Below are 23,481 nucleotides of genomic sequence, written 5' to 3'. Positions count from 1 at the left end.
CAATACCGTCGAACCAATGTAGGAACAATTGACTTACCAACACTTTATCTTGGTAATCTTTTTCAGAAAAAAATTAAAAAAACTTCGAATATGTTGAATTGTACGGTGGCACAAAGGTGACATGTGTGTGTTTTTATTTATCTCGTGGCCACGAGATACTATGTCGTGGCCACGAGTTACTAAGTCGTGGCCACGAGATAGCTAAGTCGTGGCCACGAGATACTATGTCGTGGCCACGAGTTACTAAGTCGTGGCCACGAGATAGCTAAGTCGTGGCCACGAGATACTATGTCGTGGCCACGAGTTACTAAGTCGTGGCCACGAGATAGCTAACTCGTGGCCACGAGATACTATGTCGTGGCCACGAGTTACTAAGTCGTGGCCACGAGATAGCTAAGTCGTGGCCACGAGATAGCTAAGTCGTGGCCACGAGATAATTAACCAATCAGAATACACTATATATATTATGAATTTTTTAAACTTAACAACTTACTTTTTACATGCAACATTATTCTTTGAAAATACTGAAGATATTCACTTTGAACTTGTCTTTAGGATCATATTAGAAAGTCACCCTTCAAGGCCCATCAGACATTAATTTGGACTATAGCTCTTTGTTGGGACAATTTTGTGATCGCATTGGTCAGTTTGTACGTACTACGGCCTGTTAACCTTGTTCATACGATAATATGAGAAGGAATAAGTCCTGGTTTATTTTATTTGGAAGGGACATTGCCCATGGACAGTAGATAGCCTATAAGGTAAAATCCTTGTCTGATGAATAATTTAGAAGGGATAAGCCATGGTTTATATAACCCAGAAAGATCATTGCACCTGATCAGTAGATGACATCTAATAATTTAGAGGTCATTGGGTCAAAAATCAGGGTCACAGTGACGCTAAATGTAAAATTATTGACAAGTCAATAAGTTGTATAAATGGCACTTTAACAGGCTGGTAAAGTAGGGGCATCCTTGTACTAGTTAATAAGGGAAATTCACATAAATGGTGTAATCTGATTGGTTATTTATCTCGTGGCCACGACTTAGCTAACTCGTGGCCACGACATAGTATCTCGTGGCCACGACTTAGCTATCTCGTGGCCACGACTTAGTAACTCGTGGCCACGACATAGTATCTCGTGGCCACGAGTTAGCTATCTCGTGGCCACGACTTAGTAACTCGTAGCCACGACTCAGTAACTCGTGGCCACGACAAAGTATCTCGTGGCCACGAGTTAGCTATCTCGTGGCCACGACTTAGTAACTCGTGGCCACGACATAGTATCAAGTGGCCACGACATAGTATCTCGTGGCCACGAGTTAGCTATCTCGTGGCCACGACTTAGTAACTCGTGGCCATGACTCAGTAACTCGTGGCCACGACATAGTATCTCGTGGCCACGAGTTAGCTATCTCGTGGCCACGACTTAGTAACTCGTGGCCAAGACATAGTATCTCGTGGCCACGACTTAGCTATCTCGTGGCCACGACTTAGTAACTCGTGGCCAAGACATAGTATCTCGTGGCCACGAGATCAATAAAAACACACACATGTCACCTTTGTGCCACCGTAGAATTGTCATATTCAGGTAAATGTGAATTGCTGATTCTTTTTCAAAACGTTTTTATGCCACATTCCAAATACCTACTTTTACCGATTATCCTTTGATTTGCCTTAGAATTTGTAACGCTTGGTCTGCCAAGATGAACAGTAAATAGGATCTTGTTTATTAGAGCCAATCAAAATCACGCTGCCGTTTTCCTTTTCTTTTGAGTTATACTTACCATCGTATTTACACCATGACAATATGTAAGGTTAGCGTCTACTATTTATTTTATTATGTATTTGCAGAACATTTCCGGTGCCTCTAACAGTACTTTCAGCGCTTTGATTGAATTCACAAGTTAATTACTTGTTACAATGTTCTGTATCTAATGACCTATATTTCCGTGGTGTATTTAAAGCAAGTCATTAATATTTGAGAATGATCTTTTGTTGGAAATAACAGGTGTAGAAAAAGATTGCATCGATTTTAAAGGTTGAGTTTCTCATTTATGTCACAAAATACTTTGGCCATTTTAGGAGTGTCAATCGATTAATTAACAAAAATTAAGATAATTCGATTGATAAGTACTGTTTTACTTTTTACAAAATAAGCAAATATTAGGAAGTGGTGGTGGTGGTTTGTAGTTTTCACTCCGGAATACGGCAGTAAGCCACATTTAATTTACCAAAGCTCAGTTAAGCAACAGCATTGTTCCTGGGCAGGCTGTCAAGCAGTTTACCAGTACTACTTGCCTCCACTGTCACAATGAACTGATAAATTATGTACATGCCGGAGCAGAGGTACAGTGCGAATAAAATGATCGTAGATCGGTCACAACAAAAGTGGCCTGCAAGATCCGGAAAACGAACCTGGGTCGCAGGATTCACAGTTATGCGATATGCCTATTGATCTAACCGAACGGCACTTTCTACGGAAGTCAACACTGGCGCATTCTTTATTGAACTTTATTTGATAATATGACCTCTTCATCTTCTATAGCCAATGTAAATTAAAAGCAAAATCTTAGTGGAATACATAGTATAACCGTAATTCAAATTTGACTTTAATTTTGTTGTTGTTGTTGTTTTGGGTTATTTTAGCTTTAGGTGAAAGAGACTGATATATTCTTTATTCTTTTGAGATTTTTTACCATTTAATTAAGTGTTGGTCCAAATCTTCAGACCATTTTTAAGAATACATGTAATGCGTTTTTATTGTGCAACGCTTTTAACTAAACGTCAGGCGTTTCTTGATATAGATAGCTACTGGTATAGTATTTATATTAATTATTGTACATATTTTACTAGATGATACAACCTTTATTGTCATATAGGTCAGATTTTAATTTCCATATAAAACAAAAAAGGATATTGATATTGTTACAACTCTATGGAAAGTGCATTGAACGTAAACTGCACGATTCCTAGGGAGATTTGGGTCGTTTGCCACTGATTTGCAATAGACAGTTGTTTCTTAAATGTATCAAGTACTGGCACATGATTCTCAATATGAACACAGATAATGTACGCAAAACTTTGAAGTTTAATATCGTTATGAAGTTAAAATCGTTGCAGCAGAACAAAGTATTGAATGCATTGCGTTTTATATTTGTTATGTACCTTTTTTACATATGTATGATGTATTTCATCATTTATGATTTAAGCAAAGGGTAGGTCAGGACTTCTTGTGATGTGAATTATCACATATATTGCGAGATAATTTTGTACATGGCGAATGCTTCTTGCTTGGTTAAGTGAAATATAAAACTGACTTTTTTACAAAATTATACATAGATCAAATTTAGAAAAAAATCTAGAAACAAAGTGATCCATCGGAAGCATTAATCACAACAAAATTACAAGAGGATTGCAGACTCGGTTTGATTGAGTCTGTACATGAGGGATAATGATTTAGTGCAACATCCCTCACGCCCCCTAGCACCGGCTTGAGTGGTACTCAATTTTCAACACTTAATAGTGCTGGCATCAATGATCCCGAAGGACCAGAAAAATATAACAACACTGAAGTGAAGTACGGGGCAAGTCATAATGTCATATTTCTGTTCTTTTGTTATCAAATTTAAAGGTGGGTTACTTCCAGAACTTAAATCTTCAATGACTTATCAATTGATTAAATGATATGTACACACTGCTTTTCTGACCTAGATGATGACTATCACCTTCTGTTAATTTGTACTCATTTTAATACTTTACGTTCAGTGGTTCGACGTATGATTCCAGTTCTTTTTCTATAATATCTTACTTAACCATAAACTACAAAACTAGGGACCTTGTAAGCTAGCTAACATGACATTCCTTTACATTCTTAATATAAATGTTATCATTGAATCAAAATCAAAGGGGGTCTTGTCAAAAGTAAAGTACATATCCATAATTAGAAAACAGTATAAAGTTCTATATAAAAAATAGAGAAACACAGAATCCCTAAAGAAAGCCCAACACGGAAAAATTGAAAATGTTGCAGGCTCAGTTTGATTGAGCCTGTTCATGGACGGTACTGTCATGTGTAATCTACCGTCCACGCCCCCTAACACCGGCTTAAGCAGAATTCAACATTAAACATGAATTGGTACATTTTTGAATTTTGAAACATTTGCATATGTCATGTATGTGTTCATATGGCGGTTATTATGGAACCTTTAATGTGACACGTAAGAAAACTTGACACCGCTGAGAGAAAATCTATCCTTCCAAGCACGGCAATTAAAAAGAGACAAATTAATAACTAAAACCTGGATAGCGGGATGTAGAGTCTATGTTCAGGTTACTGGAGAAACAAAAAGTTGCCTTATTAAGCACATGGATGACATTCAAGAAATTCGAAACAAGTTATAATCTTTGTGACAGGTGCTGTCTTTTTGACAGGTTTTTATTGACAACGAGTGCGCTAGATATTGACATCAATACATACTTATATATATAGTAACAGTGCTATTTTTAGACACGCCTCTACATACCTGTGTAAACTATGCAAATAGATTTACCTGTAATTGTTTATATTATTAGCAGACGATTTATTATCAAAAGTAATCACATTAGCATAAACACATTCTCTTTCCTTATGTAATCTTTTGTATATATATATATAATTTACTCGATCGACAATCGACTTCAGATTTAACAAGTTAATATATTTTTGTTTTTGTTAGCTCCAAGTATCAAAACATGATTTGCTATCCCACTGTTTTTTCGTAAATGTTTTATACGATACCGTTATTTCTAAGCTCATACCTGTTTGTTGGTGTCTGTCCGTCTGTCTGTCTGTCTGTCTGTTTTCCTGCCTGCACTACTACCTGTATATTTAACCTGACTGTTGTAAATTTTTTGTAATTGTGTACATGTAGATCTGTGTATATTTATGTCTGTTCGTCCGCCTGTCTAACCTGCCTGTACTACTATTAGTATATATTACCTGACTGTCTTTGTTAATGTTTTTGTTTATTTTTTACATTTAACTTAAGTCTTGTGTACTTTTTCCTTTCTCTTGCCAAATTTTCCTGAATAAATTTGATTTGTATCTGTATTCCATTCACAGTATAATACTGTGAAGTCTCTATCTATTAAGTTTATATTAGTTATTAAAATGGACCAATTTAAAAACTCTGTTAATTATTACTAAAAATAAATTGGCCAATAATAAAAAACAAGAGGGCCATGATGGCCCTGAGGTCGCTCACCTGTATATAGGCCGCCCCAACCCCCCCCCCCCCCCCCCAAACATTGCAGGGCCAATTTAACCAAAGGGCTTTTATTTGCACAAACTTGGTAGACACCCATAAGAAAATGTTTCATGCTAAACATCTAAGCTCTAGCTCATTGGGCTATTTAAAAGAAGATTTTTTTAAAGTTTTTACTATACACATATAGTTAAAAACAATGACACGCCTGGGGCCGGGCCAGTTATGACCCCAGGTTTTTTATTTGAACAAACTTTGTAGACACTTACTAGAATATATTTCATGCTTAATATCTAAACTCTAGCTATTTGGGTTTTTTCAAAGAAGATTTTAAGTTTTTGCTATACACATATAAGGAAAATCAATGACCCCGGGGCAGGGCCAATTTTGACCCCAGGTCTTTTATTTGAACAAACTTTGTAGACACTCACTAAAAGATGTTTCATGCTTAATATCTTAACTCTAGCTATTTGGGTTTTTTCAAAAAAGATTTTTTAAGTTTTTGCTATACACATATAAGGAAAATCAATGACCCCCGGGGCGGGGCCAATTTTGACCCCAGGGCTTTTATTTGAACAAACTTGGTAGACACCTATTAGAACATGTTTGATGCTAAATATCTTAACCATAGCTCTTTGAGTTCTTTAAAAGAAGATTTTTTAAGTTTTTACTATATGCATATAGGGAAAATCAATGACCCCCCCGGGGCGGGGCCAATTTTGACCCCAGGGCTTTTATTTGAACAAACTTGGTAGACACTCACTAGAAGATGTTTCATGCCAAATATCTAAGCTCTAGCTCTTATGGTTTTTTAAAAGAAGATATTTAAAGTTTTTTCTTTCGGTTGCCATGGCAACCAGAGTTCTGCATGGAATTAAATTCTTTGAACAATTTTTAAAGGTGACCACCAAAGGAACATTCCTGTGAAGTTTGGATGAAATTGGCCTTGTGGTTTATGAGGAGATGTCATTTAAAGTAAAAGTTTACGGACGACGGACGACGGACGGACGACGGACGCCGGACGAAAAGCGATCACAAAAGCTCACCCTGTCACTTTGTGACAGGTGAGCTAAAAAGAATAACATGTAAATAATTAACTTCATTTATACCCATACAATTTTGAATTTAAGAAAAACTTGAAATTTAGAAGTATATCCTCCATGTTTCTTTGATTATTTTTTGTAATTTTTTATTTGTCTTGTGGTTTTGTTGTTGTGTTTTTTTCTTTTTATAAATAATATATATATATTTTCTTCTCTCTTTCTCAATATATTGAATTAATACACATCGTATTACTAGTAAACTTATTCTGTATGAGTAATCAAAATAGTTTCCCTTGTTGCCTGTCCCCTATGTTATATATAAATACACTAAGTAATAAAGCCCTTTGTTTGCTCTCAGTAATTATAAATATAAAATTCTGGAAACAAAGTGATCCCTCGGAAGCATTAATCACAACAAAATAACATAAGAAATGCAGACTCGGTTTGATTGAGTCTGTACATGAGGGATAATGAATAAGTGCAACATCCCTCACGCCCCCTAGCACCGGCTTAAGCGGTACTCAATTCTCAACACTCTATAGTGTTGGCATCAATGATCCCGAAGGACCAGAAAATATAACAACACTGAAGTGAAGTACGGGGCAACTTTTTACGGCTGCCACACAGCACTTGACACCTGCTGTTGTGAAGTACAAAATTCTGGAAACAAAGTGATCCCTCGGAAGCATTAATCACAACAAAATAACATAAGAAATGCAGACTCGGTTTGATTGAGTCTGTACATGAGGGATAATGAATAAGTGCAACATCCCTCACGCCCCCTAGCACCGGCTTAAGCGGTACTCAATTCTCAACACTCTATAGTGTTGGCATCAATGATCCCGAAGGACCAGAAAATATAACAACACTGAAGTGAAGTACGGGGCAACTTTTTACGGCTGCCACACAGCACTTGACACCTGCTGTTGTGAAGTACAAAATTCTGGAAACAAAGTGATCCCTCGGAAGCATTAATCACAACAAAATAACATAAGAAATGCAGACTCGGTTTGATTGAGTCTGTACATGAGGGATAATGAATAAGTGCAACATCCCTCACGCCCCCTAGCACCGGCTTAAGCGGTACTCAATTCTCAACACTCTATAGTGTTGGCATCAATGATCCCGAAGGACCAGAAAATATAACAACACTGAAGTGAAGTACGGGGCAACTTTTTACGGCTGCCACACAGCACTTGACACCTGCTGTTGTGAAACCTTTTACCTAATAGGTAATGATATAACTTTATGGAGAGTAACAATAGGGCTTTATTATAACTGCAGACAGAGAGTACTAAATTCAAGTTGTTTTGAATCATACCAATATTTTATCAAGATGTATAAGTACATACGGATAAAAAATTACTTTTTAAAACAAATTCATAATTATAATGTGTATATGCAAGATATTTTTCATTCTATTATGTGTGTTCTTATCATAACTATCTTGCTATGTACCTTCTCCACTTACTACCACAGTAACATCCTAAGTTGTAATTTCTTAAACTGTCACTCATATCAAAGTATTGATCACATGATCCTATATATTATTAATGTTTTTTTACTTAGATTGTTATTGTTATCTGGTGATATTGAGCTTAATCCAGGCCCCGAAAATAATACAGACCACTGCTTTTCTATTATACATCAAAATATTCGCAGTATTAGAAATAAAATGCAATATATTAAGGAAAATTTTCTAGATTTTGATATGCTATGCTTTACTGAGACACACCTTTCCACAGATATAAATAACAGTACTCTATTACTTGAAGGTTATGATTATATGTTTAGAAAAGATGATACTGCGCATTCTGGTGGATTTCTTTTATATGCTTCAGCCCACTTAAGACCTGAAAGATTATTTGATCTAGAATTTCTTCTCCCAGAAACTATTTGGCTCAAAATAAAAGACAAAAGTAAATCATATCTAATATGTACTGTATATAGACCCCCTCACTACAGGGTAGATTTTTGGGATAAACTAAACATATGCATTGAGAAGGCGTCAGAAATAGGTAATAATATTATTCTGGTAGGGGATGTAAATGAAGATCAACTTAACTCAAACAATAGAAAATTAAAGGATATTCTTAATCTTAACAACATGTCAAATATAATAACTCAGCCAACTCGTGTAAGTGATCATTCAAGTACTTTAATTGATCCCATTGCCATTTCTAATAATATTTTATTGCATGACTGGAGTTTTTAAAACGGACAATACTATAAGTGACCATTATGCTACATATGCTAATATTAAAATTAACTTCAAATTTGATGCCCCCTTTAAACGTCGTGTGTGGAATTACAAAAAAGCTGATTTTAATAAGCTGAATACTTGTATACAAACAACAGATTGGTCTTTTCTACATGATTATTCAATTGATACAGCATGTAACTATTTTATTACTAAATTTCTTGATATTGCAAAAACATGTATACCCACATATTTCGTAACTGTACGTCCTAATGATAAGCCCTGGTATAATAACGAAATTCGTAGAACATCAAGAAAACGTGACAGATTAAAACAAAAAGCAGTGAATTCTAATAAAACTTCAGACTGGGACAAATATAAACAAATAAGAAAGAAAGTCAACAACATGAAAAAATATGCTCAAGAAACTTTTTTTCAACAATATAGAATATTCATTACATGATCTAAATAACACAAACCCATCTCAATATTGGAAACTTGTTAAAATGCTTATTAAAGATAATTCTACTAAATGTGACAAAATACCACCCCTTAAAAGTGAAAACAAGTTATTCAGTATCTGATGAAGAAATTGCTAATACTTTAAATAATTATTTTGTTTCAATCTCCACAATTGATGACACTAATTCAAATCTTCCAAACTTTTCGTTAAAAACTGATTCTTTTATTGACAATATTCAAATTTCAGAACATGAAATCTCTGATATTCTCTTAAATTTAGTTACCAAAAAAGCTAGTGGTCCAGATGAAATTAGCCATCGCATGCTCAAAGAAACCTCAAAAACAATATGTCGACCCCTTTGTATTATTTTTAATAGGTCTCTTCAAGAGGGATCCTTTCCCAATTGCTTAAAATTAGCTAATGTAATGCCACTTTTTAAAAAAGGAGACAAGGAAATTCCATCTAACTATAGGCCTATATCATTAATCAGTTGTCTTGGTAAAGTAATGGAGAGAGTAATATTTAAACATTTATACAATTATTTATATTCAAATGATCTTATCTATAAATATCAGTCAGGCTTTCTTCCTGGACACTCAACAGTCTATCAACTTATTGATATGTACCATCAAATTTGTAAAGGATTTGATGAAAAAAAATCTACTTGTATAGTTTTTTGTGATATCTCTAAAGCATTTGACAGGGTTTGGCATTCGGGTTTATTATTCAAGTTAAAACAATATGGAATTATAGGGAAATTTAATAAATGGATTGAAAATTATTTAAGTAATAGAATGCAAAGAGTTTCACTGTTTTTGTAGGATCTTCATTTTCAGAAGCTAAATATTTAAATGCCGGTGTTCCTCAAGGCTCAGTTCTTGGCCCACTTTTATTTCTCATATATGTCAATGATATAGCCGAGTCTTTAGAAAGTACTGCAAGACTTTTTGCAGATGATAGCTCTCTTGCAGTTACATCAACTAATATAAATACAATACAAGATGTGTTAAACTCTGATCTACAAAAAATTTCTTCATGGTCCCAACAATGGCTGGTAAATTTTAATCCATTAAAAACTGAAGTTGTTACTTTCTCTTTGGCAGACCGTGAGCAGCCAAAACTTATTTTCAACAATACTACATTAACACCAGTTCAAGATCACAAACATCTTGGAGTCATTTTAAGTAACAATGGAAGTTGGCATGAGCATATAACAAACATTACTTCCTCTGCTTCAAAAGTCCTAGGGTCAATGAAAATGCTAAAATTTAAATTAAAACGTACAACACTTAATCAAATATACATTTCTTATCTCAGACCTATTTTGGAATATGGCTCAGTCTTATGGGATAGCTGTACTAGTAGTAATGTTGAGAAAGAAACCCTTGAAAAAATGCAATATGAAGCTGCAAGAATAGTAACTGGTCTTACACGCTCTGTTTCTATTGATAAATTATTAAAAGAAATCGGTTGGGTCTTTTTATCAGACAGGCGGAAAATTCAAAAATTAGTACTAGTTTATAAAGAAAAACATGGGTTTTTACCAACATATATTTCTGAACTATTCCCTCCTATGGTCAATGAAAATAATCATTATGATCTGAGAAATAACTCAAACTATTTAACTGTACAAAGACGTACAGAAATTTATTCTAGATCTGTAATACCATCATGTGTTAAACTATGGAACGAACTTTCACAATCCATTCGTGATGCTCCAAATCTTTCAAACTTCAAAAATTTTAATGAAAAATTATTTTAAACCGCCTGTTGTTCCAAATTCTTTTTAAGTGGAGATCGTATTTCTTCTGTTCATCATGCTAGAATAAGAAATCAATGCAGTAATTTAAATGCAGATTTGTTTAGGAACTACTTACGACAAAATCCTATCTGTGACTGTGGTAGTGGAGAAGAAGATGCAGAGCACTATTTATTTAAATGCAAACTTTTTACCGAACAAAGACTTAACTTATTTTTAGCTACTAGACCTTTTCACCCCATAAATACAGAAAAACTCTTATTTGGAAACCCATTACTTAATGATGTCGAAAATGAATTTGTTTTTTCTGAAGTACAAAAATTTATTAAACATTCTAAAAGATTTTGATAAATTCAAAATTGATCTATACAAGAAAAAACCAGATCAGGACTTGAACCTGAGACCTTCCTATAACCATGTCCACACAAAGTCTAGGCTGCTCTACCGGCTGAGCTATCTGGTTATCTTGTAATGGATATATGTTTTTTTTTTTTTTTTAATTTATCCACTTTCTACAATTTTTGTACAGTAATCTAAATACAAAATCCAGGTCACTCATACAGTCATAGACAGTCTTATGTTCCGCTTTTATTCCCATTCTAAAGTGGTACCGATAAATATACATGTAAATACTTTACTTACTTCAACTGACCGCTATTTCCATCTGTCAATGATTATAAAATTGTAAAACATAATGTAGACCTTAAAATGTGTTTACAAATATGTCGTTTCCTTGTTGACACACGTGTACGTAAATTAGATATATGACGTAAAACAATTGCCGAATTTGATTTCAAATTATCGCTGTCGACATTAACACACATCATCTCTGTCAATTTCATAGGTCAGGCAACCTAGGGTTTTTTTTTCTTCTCTCTCTGTTAAGGGCTGTTTAATTTATTTATTTTTTGTTTCAATTTTGTTAAGCTAAGTAATTCCCCATTCTATCCAGGGTCTAAAATTTCTTTTGAAAGACCCTGTTCTATCTTAATTCTATGGAGCATTTTAATTGATAATTTATAAGAATGATGTAAATACACGTATGTGTGTGTGTGTGTGTGTGTGTGTGTGCGTGCGTGTGTGCGTGCGTGCGTGCGCGTTTTGATTTTTTTCTCACTTCCACTTGTGTAACTATTCTTATGAAACTATCCGGAAAATATGTATTATAAAGTTTGACTTTGTGGGAAGGGCTGTTGCTAATGTTGTAATAACTTGTAGCCCAACCCATTTGCACTATACTTATATGTACATTTGTTTTTGTTTCTTTGTGTGTTATTCATATCTTACATGTATTATATAGTTGCAATAAAATATTATCAAACTAAAGTGCCATTCGATGAAAGTGGCATATGGCCCCCAAGTAAAAAAAATGCGTGTGCCCTAAACGAAAAAACAATGGGCAGAACAAAATAAAATAAATTTTGAAAGGGGATCTGAGGTAATGAACCCTGCATATCACAGATAATACGTCAAAAGACAAATTTAAAAAGCAGGCCACATATCCTTAGGGTGATTAGACAATAGTCATGTTGGAATACTGGAACCACCCAAGTTGAAAAAGGCCAAGAAGAAGAAACTAAAAATACCACATAACATGAATACACAACAATAATGTCGTGCTGAACGATCTTCAAGGATCGAAAATATAACATCATTGATTAAAGTTATACACATATGTGTATTTATAATATTTTCATATGCATTCGAGTGAAAAGTTATATCAAGTATCAAGGTTATCCACTTAAAGCAAAAGGCCATTTTCATATCAAAAAGACATAACCATATTATATCAGAGAGTGTCTTGACGCTTGAGTATTCATTCATCTTTAAGCATTAACATTAAATGGTTTTAAGGTATATAAATAGAATGTGCCTATAATACGCAATAATCGACTTTTTGAACTCATACGTTACTACGTATTTTCATGACAACTTCTTTTAACGAAAACCGATGTCCCCAACATCTATACCAAGTGATACCTTTGCCAAACTCTGAGCCTGCACCTCCTAAGTACAAACCATTGAAATGGGTTTCATGACAGTTTGTATACCACCAACCTCCATGGAACATAATGGCACAATAATCACCACCTCTCAAGTCATTATCATTATCGAATGTAGTGAATCTCACACCATTATGAGCATTTAAACAACAATAGAAACAGTTTCCGTAAAATCCTTCAACTGTCAACCTATATTTATCAGTTTCGTAATTAACCTTTAATGTGGAATAATTGGCAAAAGCTGATGCGGGTGATACATTGTCATGTTCAAATGTTTTCATTTCTATATAAAGTGCACTCCCAATTGTAGTTAATATGTTTATGTACTTAAGCCCAAGCCAGTACTCGCCGGTTGTGTTCCCGAAGCCATTTACATATTCATCCCAATTTCAGATCCATCCTGACGGCGTTGAATTACTCTCCATCCACCATTTGACATGTCACACTACACCTCAATATCAACACCTTCCTTCGGTTGAATAACATACACACCGTCTTCAGCATAGCCAAGCTCATATAGGGATAAACAGTCAAAAACGCCTGGTAGACGATGTATTTTCTTGTTTAACTTTTCGGATGTCTGCAAAAATAAATTATGGTACGAATATTTATCGTCAGTCATTTTCAAATAAGAAAATATATAAATGAGGATGGGTCAATATGTAGTGCAATATGGTGACAAAATTTAACAAACGAGCAGATATTTTATAATTGTCTATTTCAACACTTCAAAAAATCTCCTATTCCAGAAATTCAAAGTTTTATCCATTTAATCCAATTTTAAATGCGTCAACAAAGTCCATCTTAAGTATACTTTTAAATAACTGAAAGGTTGCCAACTTAAGTCCATTTTAACTCTTGTAGTGATGACCTGCAGGATGTTTGTTCAGTCTAAGAGAAAGGAAAACATCACAGAGTGACAGGTTTGGAGAATACGAAGGACAGTTACGGAAAAGGAAAATAATTAAGTGCTAATTTTTGTGCTAGAGCGTTGTAATTGCAGAAAGTACATACGTTTCATAACAGTCAAAGTATGCAATTTCTTGAAACGTTTTTGCATTTCTGTTTAAACGACATCTCTTGGCAGATCGACTTCTAAAAACAGGACTTTAAACACAATTTCACAGATAATTAATAGAGTTTATAACTTTCAAGATACTTGTCAATCGCTTTTCAATGCATGATCAACGAATATTTTTCACTGGAAAACTGACGTAACAGGCGTAAAAACTATGTGCCCCCGCTTTAGCTACGAGTATCAATATGTGCCCAGGTGATCGCATTAGGTGACAAAATGAAATCGTTTACTTGGCCACGCGAAAGATATGACGTATATGTAAGTATATTACGAAAGTGTGCTCGTAAAACATATTGCGTGTCCACGTTATGGTTTTAGATGCACATGTAATAATTTTCGAGTGCTCCACTTTAACTTACTCTTGAAAATCAAGCGTTTTTACTTTTTTAAATATAATTCAAATAAGATATAAATTTGATTATTTACCACAGTTGTTTTTATTTTATTATCATCGTCATTGATCGTTTTCAAAATGGTATTTAAGAAATTGATCTGATTCTTAAAAGTTATCATTATATTAAATATGGTGATTTAAAATGCTTTTTTGTAACATAATATTGATTGATGTTTTACTTATTTTGTGAATTTTCCATGGCATGACAAATCAATATCATTGCTGTTTATGTTATATATTTTATATAGATTAATACCTAAGCAATGAAACGCTATATAAAGATTACCTGCACATATGATGTCAAAACAGTAGTTTTCCTCACTCCATAAACTATACCTATATGACAACTTTAACATCACTGTTTCGCTGGAATTTGTCCATTCTTCACCTAATCCAATCTGTGTTTGCAAAATGACGATACAAATAACCCAAATAGTCCTAATGTCATATAATACCATTTTTCTTTTCTAAAAAATATATTTCCTCTTTCTTTCAAATACCTTTTTTGGCTTCAAAAAATTGACAATACAAATCCAGAGATGAATTGCAGAATGATGTAACTAAATGAAACATATTTTTTTATAACATAAGATGTTTATTACTTGTATGATGCATTGAAAATGAATTTTTGTTTTTCCATCCAAGGTGGAGATATAAATGATTAAAATAAATGAGTGAACTCAGAAAGAAAGGAGAAGTTTCTTTCAGCAACACTAAGCGTGTCATTAGATATGAATTTAGATGACTTCATAAATATGTTATTTCTTACTTTTATATTCACTCATTTAATCAGACTACATTGTTTGTTTTAAATTCTTTTGTTACTAGTAATTGTATAAGTAACTTTCAGGGTACTAATGGAAGCAATAGAGGAATTGAAGGTGTATGCGTTTTCATTAAAATTTATTCAATGTTAATATATTTATAACAATATATTCACAAGAGCTTATGATAATTTCTGGATTTTTTGTTATTTTATTTTAATAACATCAATGATATGTTTATAATATTTTGTATAATTCACCACATGGCTCTTATTTATATTAAACCAGTAAATAAGTTGGTATTCAATTATTTGATAACCACACAACTACTATAAGTGATAAACCTGTATATTGATTATTGCTTGTGACTGTAATGTTAGGACTAAAACCATTCTTGATTTAATCCCCGATTAGGCAAGTAACATGTTAAATAACATTATTGGTGATGTGCCATATTAAAAATTGTAAAATAATACTTTGATATTCCTAGGCAACCAATCAAAGGTTGCAAGTATAATCATTATGGCAAACGTTTGGTAAAATTCTGTTGTGCTTTTGATTTTAATTTTTAAATACTCGGTAAATCGATATTATGATGGTATAGAATGTAATATAACATGTTCCGCGAGCAGATGGTGCTTGTAAGTTGAATATAACATAGTAGCTAAAGTAAATTACTTGTTTGTTAATGGATGTTTCATATTTTTGTATAATGGATAGATAGAGATGAGACTGTCAGGACCACTTTACACCTAAACTGTACATATAAACTCCTATTTGCACTAACGGGTATACAGAGAAATGCATGTATACAATCCCGGACAAAGTTGATAGTATCTAAGATAGGTTTACGTAGAAAGATGAGGGAAACATTCGTCTGTTAAAGTACGATATGTGATTGTCGACATTACAAATTTGATGCATTCCAGACAATTCAAATACTTCAATAGATTGTTTTTTATGTCGTAATTTAGTAAAATGAAATAGTCTTTTAAAGTATTTAACCGCTCCACTTCTTCCATATACAAATGTATAAGGCAATGTCGTTTTTGTTTTACGAAATGTTATTTCGTATTTACAAATATTATTTCGATTTAATGAAATACATTTTGTATCTATACAGTGACATTTCGGTTTTATTTAGCTCTACCAGATTACCAAAAATGTTTCCTAAGTATGAAATCGTCGTTTTCTTAGATTGTTACTGATAATGAAAGCTTGTTTCACTATTTTACACCAATTTGCAAGTGTAACAATACAATTTCGGAACCAGAAATGTTCATCGACCATGTTTTGCGATTGCCAAGTGTCAAATTACATTTATGTAGTACTACGTTCTTCTTTCTCCAAATTCCAGTGTCTAGTTGCTATCACATCCAAATATTATGATATATTTTCGTGTAAAGAAAAATTGAAAACTCTTTAATTAAGTTTGTCTTTTGACTGATATAAAAGGACTGTATTATCTGCATGAAAACGCTAATGCATACAAAAGAGCTGCTGTAATTGAATTTTTAAGAGGAAACGGGTGGCTGTCCATAAACTTATACTGTATCCTTAGACTTGACACTCTGATACCATTTTTTGTCATTTAGTGACTGAACAAAAACACTTGCAAGTCATATCATTAGTAGAAATGGTCTTAGTTTGGCTATTTGTCGGTTATTTAAAGAGATACCTTATTGTTCAATATTCGTTCTTTTGTTAAATTTATTAACCACATTGGATAACATATCAACCAAGCCTTGTAGTATGCCAATTTATTATTTGTGCACTTTTTTGAAATTTGCTTTTTATAATTTATTCACAATTTTGTGTTTGACAGGTGTATTGTGGTGTTTTCCAGAGAGGCCTATCTAGTCGATCAAAACAGAATTACACCATGGTACTTAATAAATAATGCATATGCTTAAACAATAAATGGATGGTGTTTTAAGGTTATGACGTAATTATAAATGTATTTATTTCTACATATTTTTTTACTTCCTCTGGGAATACTTTGTAATTAAAATTTATAGTTGAATTGCTAATTGTTCTAACGGAGTGTTTGTTTGGCAATCCTTCCATTCGGAAACATGGCTACTTTGTTAATATTGCATGAGTTGTATCAAGAATGAATACAACAGAGCACAAATAGAAATGTTCGCTGAAATTGATGCTCTCTAATATATAATATTTAATTGCTGCGATCCGAGCTAGCCTGAAATAAAACAAACACTAATCTTTGTTCGGTATAAACAGGTAAGTCAAACATGACAACTTCCTTGACCAGAGACAAGCCTAAATATTTACTATAATTACTTCTTAAACCGTACTCAATCTAACAAAAAGCTACTGTTACAATCAGAATAAAATCGTAAAAATGCAGTAATAATTACAAGGACTATGTCAAACATACTTAATGTAATCAAACATGACATTGTCTTACTGACCACACACTTGTGCGAAGTTTCTTTTAATATATCACGTTTTTGAGGTACAGACAAACTAGAGACCATAATAATTTGCATACTCAATTGATTGATTGAGCTTGAAACGACATCTAAACTTTGTTATTCTTACGAGCGTATTGCATGACGAAATTGAAAACGATCCCTTATGGCATAATATGTTTTCTCATTGAATTCATATATAAATATTTCTAATACCACTTGAAATCAATTCTAATAAGTTTATCAGTTAAGATGCTGTGTCATCTTTTCACAAACAGCTCAGGGTTTTGTTGTCAGAGTTTCCTAATTCTTTATGTGCGGACATAGCAGCGATTAGTTTGCCGACAGGAAATATTTCGTTACCATCAATATATCCTGGATTCAATCATTTAATTATATGCTAGGAATATTCAAAAGTTGTTATAAATCTACATATCTTATTTTGTTTTATTGACATACGCATTTTATATATTTATCCCGATTGAATTATTTGTGTTTCAAGATTAAGAACAGAAAAAAGAACGCATTCTATTGAAGTATTTGTATTGTTTGACATACATTGAATTTGTAATATCGACAATCGCATATCGTACTTCTAAGAGAAAAAGGTGTCTAACGACTGTTTCTTTTCATCCTTCTACTTAAACTTATCCTAGATATATGTATTATTAACTTTGTCCGGGATTGTATACATGCATTTCATAATGAAAACGTTGAAGGTTTAGCTATATAGTTTGTTGGGAGAGCCTGTTCATTGTCATTTTGGAATACAATATGTTTTTTATCAATACTGATAAAGTGCCAAATTTAATGATCAATAAAACTTCAATGTGACTCTTTCGATCCATTCCTTGAAAAGCAGAGTATTGAATCAAACATTGTTTGTGTTCTAAACAAGAAAGAAATGGCAGTGCTTAATTATATGGAGTTTTAAATAAAAATATTTAGCCCTCCTTTGTTGCGAATTTATTTAAAACGAATTGTTCGAATCATAAAGCATTTGTTAACATGTGATGAAACAATGGCTCTAACGTTTTGAATATTGATTGCATTAATATTTAAGGTAAATTTCAAAGTATTTTACCTGTCTCGGGTATAACGAACTATCGCTGTTATCTAAAACAATTTGTTGTATCAGTCATTAATCAGTCATGAATAATAACAAAAGGAGAAACGTGGTGACAGTTTTGTTATGTCTGTTAGTAATAGACTAGTCTTGCAAAATGAAAAGTTTATCTTTTTTATAATTTTTGAATTTTCATATACTCTTTTTGCAAATAAGAACCTATAGGAAATACATGTATTATGTTTTAATGATCAAATTCATACGCCGACATAAGACTCAAATTTAAGACACGTCGGATTAATTAAATAATTCTGAATTATGGGTAATCATGGAACATCTAATGTCATTCTTGCGATTCAATGACTTTTCAGTGTCTCTTATATTTATTTATTTATCCATCCATCCAACAATGGACCTGATCAGACATTAAAACGTTAACAATGAATTGGATTAAGCATATATCCATTATTAACAATTACGATAAGGTTGGCAAAAATTTAATTTAAAAGAATGCAATAGCAACAGTACTTGCAAGCCCTTACAAAAACAAATATACTTCTTTTTCTGAACATTTAGTCTAAAAGTTGATACGAATTCACTCATTTGAGAGGTTTATCTTATATTTGCCTTATTAAAATTAAAAGTGTATAATTAACTGAATAAAATCAGTTTTTTTCTATGAGTACCACGAAACATGATTTAAGTGAAATTAAATTGGTTTCCAACGATAGAACACTAGTTAAACATTGTAAAGCATTAAATAACGATACACATTTTGTCATCATACTTAACTTTTTTTTGTACATTGATATTCAAATTGTCATTGAATTAACTAGAAGAGGAATCAAGCAATTTAGGTAGCACACGAGTCTCGCAAAAGGAGTTATCATGTAATGCAAAAACAAATGTTTATTGATTACATACAATGGTAAAATATTGTTTTTTATGATATATCACAAATATTTACATTTTTGCAATATCATATAGAACACGTACTTGTGCTTTAATCATACAATACTGTAAACAGTCGATTAAGTGACAAATTAGTCTATATATTTGAATTGAAATATTTTTGTAAATATCTTTAAGTAAAAACCTTAAAAATTGTTTTATTTTCATGACGTGACATAACGTCAAATTTAATCGTTAATGTCATTGTAATGATTGTTTTACAACATTGCAGAATCAACAAGAAGACCAAATATCATTGCTTAAAGAAGATCCTAAGCAAGAATTGTTAAAGATGATAATACAAAATATAAAAGAAAGTCTTTATACTTATAAACATTCCCGTAAGATTTTTATCACTAATTAATAAAGTTCGTTTTATGTGTACGTAGAATATTGCGTGAAATGATGTTTTTTTAACAGCAATGGTAAAAATTGTGTTCACTAAACGCCACTTTAACACTTTGTTAAAATGTTTAGTCCAATAATATAAAGGACTAACAAACAACTTAAAAATGGTGTCCTTTGGCATAAAAGCTTAAATTAAAGCGTTGTTATTGCATTCTAAGCAAAGTGAATATCTCAAGATGTCATACGAGCCATATATATTATGATTTAATGTTCCAAAACAACATATAAGATCCAAAAGAGCAAGTGTATAGTCAAAATAACGCATGTTCATACTAGAAAATCAAATGCAATCAAGAAATTCCAATATAAATCACATCCTTTGTTTTTTCTTTTACCTTTTCATATGGGAAGAAAGCAACATAAAAGCAGAACGATGAAGCATGTATCAATTCGGCGCAGACAATTTAGATATTAATATAAAAGTTTCACACATGAATATTTTGTTAATGCTATTTTTTGTTTGTTTTTTTTTTGGTTTAAAAAAAAAGAAATATTACAATTAACCACAAAATGTTTCAATCATAACGCCCATTATGGAAATTCAATACATTCTGTTTGAAGAGTCATCATAATTATCAGTATTTTCATCAGGCGTTTTAGACTTTCAGATAACAATATTACAAAAGTACATAGTACATCAAATACACAGTTATTGTTATTACAAGTCAAGAGCCATATTCAATAGTTTATTAACATCATTTTGCTTCTAACATATCTATATAACATCGCTTACACTGATTAAAAGGCCGCGCAATAACGAGTTTTACTTTGATTCTGGTTTATCGGATTAAAGAACATTGTTCAGTAAACTACCTTTAATGTCAGTCAGTATTTCTATTTACTGCCACTAGATTTTATTTGATAGTTTAAGTGACATACTATATGCGGCCAACTTAAAGACTTTTAAGGATTAAGCAAATTTAAACCGTTCCATAGAATTTCTTAAACACGGAATGTTGTTAAACTATAAAAATAATAATTTTGCTATTGTAAAGTGACAATAATAAAAAAAACATTGATTTGTCTTTGCATGCGTTATTTAAAAAGCATTGATATTCTGATGTATTGTTTTTTATGAGCTACCTTCGTGAAATTAGGTATTTATTATAATTATTATATAGTTTTATTATAATTAATATACTATTCCATAACTAATTATACGTAGCATATCATAATACAAATGCAAACTTATATTTAACTTTAAATGCATTAATTATATATTAACATATAGCTTGGTTAAAAATATTAGGTAGTTTTGTTAAATCTGTTAATAAAATGCATAAACTGTGTATTCTAAACAACACTTGATCCAATTTTGTATAGTGAATTTTAGTGCTGCACTTTATTCTGGAATGATTACCTGAATCACGAAATTTCGAAAATGGATTTTGTCAATACACGTTCATTATTTTCAGCTTAACTATTCTATCAGCTGAATTAAATTAAAATAAACTACTGTGAAAAAGATACAAACATCGACAGATTAAGTACACATTTTTGCTACACTAAAAATTATATACCATGTCCATGTAGTCGACATTTTCGTACCGAGACGAATCTTACCATATCACTTCTTTTGTTAACCGATAAGTAATGTTAAGCTTTTTTTGTTTTGTTCTTTCCAGTATCGTAATAAATATGTCAAAACTTTAGTACAGTATCGCATTTGCCGTCGTTGAAGTGTTAAGGGAAATTTCTTTTAACCTTCATTACTACACTGCGAATAGAAAAACTATGATCCTAACAATGGTACCAGGTTACCCCCTTGCCGTGCGAAGAGTGATTCCCTGATAAGTACAAACCATTCAAATTGCTAGCATGACAAACTTTATACCACCATGCACCTTTGTATGTTTGAGCGCAGTTGTCTTCTGATTCGTCGTTATCCCTATCTTTCGTAGTAAACATATTTTCATCATGGTAATTAAGACCATCACCATAATTTCCGGAGAAACCACTTACATGCAATCTAAAATTTGAATCTTTGTCGTCAACTCTAAAAGTGTCATACTGGGCATTAGCATGTGTGGATGATACGTCTTCAGATGCTTCCATTTCAATTTTCAAAGAACTGTTTACAGTAGTAAGCCGATATATATTCTCAAGGCCAAGCCAGTACTCTCCAGATTTGTTACCGAATCCACAAACATAATCTGTCCATGTTCTGTAGAAATTCTCTGACCCATCCAGTCGACGTTGTATAACTGTCCATCCACCATTTTTCATATCGCACCATGTTTGTATGTTTAAACCTATGAGGGGTTGTATTGTATATAAACCATCTTCTGTCGATCCTCTTTCAAAAAGTGAAAGACAGTCATTTTGTTCTGAAAGTGTGAATACAACATACAATTTTAAAGTAGAACATAACAATTTGGAACTTTAGAGTAATCTGAAAAATTGGCATGTGAAAAGATCTCCGCATTTCTGATAGGATTCCGTTGACTGTATTTAAAGTGTTTTCATCAGTTTCTGTACACAAAGTTGACCACCATATTCGATTTTTACAGAGCCACTAAGGTTACATTTTCCACACTGTTTCCCCGGGAATTTAATTCGTAATTACGAAATATTAATTCGTTATTACAAAATATTAATTCGTTATTACGAAATATTAATCCGTAATAACGAAATATTTATTCGTAATTACGAAACATGAATTCGTTTTTACGAAATATTATTTCGTTATTACGAACTTACATTCGTACTAACGAAATATTAATTGGTTTTTACGAAACAATAATTCGTTTTTACGAAATATTTATTCGTAATAACGAAAAAGTAATTTGTTTTTACGAAAACTTATTGGAGGTCATTGTAAGCTTGACAAAAAAAGAAAGAATTATTTAGAAATTTAGTTCTAATAACTAAACATCAACATCTACGCAGTCGGTAGGCAATTATATTTATAAATACTTTATTAATATGAAAAAAGTTTTGACAAATATTAAACATTATACCAATTAAACACATCAATGATCATATGATATATTGGACACGTATTGAACATCATAAACTAAGGGTTCCTGATAGGTGTGTTTTCCGATATTTTCATGATCATGAGTAAATTAACATGAACGTAAACGTTATTGGTGATATCATTATAGTCTGCAACATTTATAACTTTGTAACTATGTTTTTTTTTGTAAAATAGCAAGTTCATATGTACAACAAACTAATTGCTAGAAAATGTAATCAGATTGAAATTCCGTGTAAAATGCTTTTTGGGAGTATGTTTAAACAAAAACTCAAATATCAGAGAATTTAACTAGAACATTAAAAAGCTATCCTACACATTTTATTTTAGACCTATCATTTAAATGTTTATTTTATATTGGAAAAGACTATCTTTCACATTTTATTTTAGAACTTTACTTTACATTTTATTATAGAATGTCAAGAACCTATTCTTTACGAATTATTTTAGAATGGCAATTGAGATTCCAAGATTTTGGTTTGTAATTTTAAAATGACCAATTGAAAATGAAAATTTATCTTATATTAAGTTATTTCCTGTTAATACTATAGATGATTGTCCGCCCCTACCCTCTTTGTTTTATATACAGAATCCATATTTGATAGAATAATGAATTTCATACTTAAATTTAGTAACATACCGCATACTACGTATTTAAGTAACATGCGGACTTTTGAAAACAAAGTTCCCGTATATT

General features: G+C 32.2%; 1 protein-coding gene across 1 annotated transcript; it reads right to left on the bottom strand.

The window, feature by feature from the left end:
• Positions 1-21,135: 21,135 nt before the first annotated feature.
• LOC132750884 (ficolin-2-like) lies at positions 21,136-22,130 on the bottom strand. The gene has a single exon (XM_060740952.1). It carries the CDS (start codon positions 22,031-22,033, stop codon positions 21,548-21,550), a length of 486 nt encoding a protein of 161 aa, XP_060596935.1. The 5' UTR covers positions 22,034-22,130; the 3' UTR covers positions 21,136-21,547.
• Positions 22,131-23,481: the final 1,351 nt, after the last annotated feature.

Source organism: Ruditapes philippinarum, unplaced genomic scaffold, assembly GCF_026571515.1.
Source record: "Ruditapes philippinarum isolate M1 unplaced genomic scaffold, ASM2657151v2 ctg3877_1_1_1_1, whole genome shotgun sequence".
Lineage (NCBI taxonomy): Eukaryota > Metazoa > Mollusca > Bivalvia > Venerida > Veneridae > Ruditapes > Ruditapes philippinarum.
This window is presented reverse-complemented; position numbering and strand designations above follow the sequence as displayed.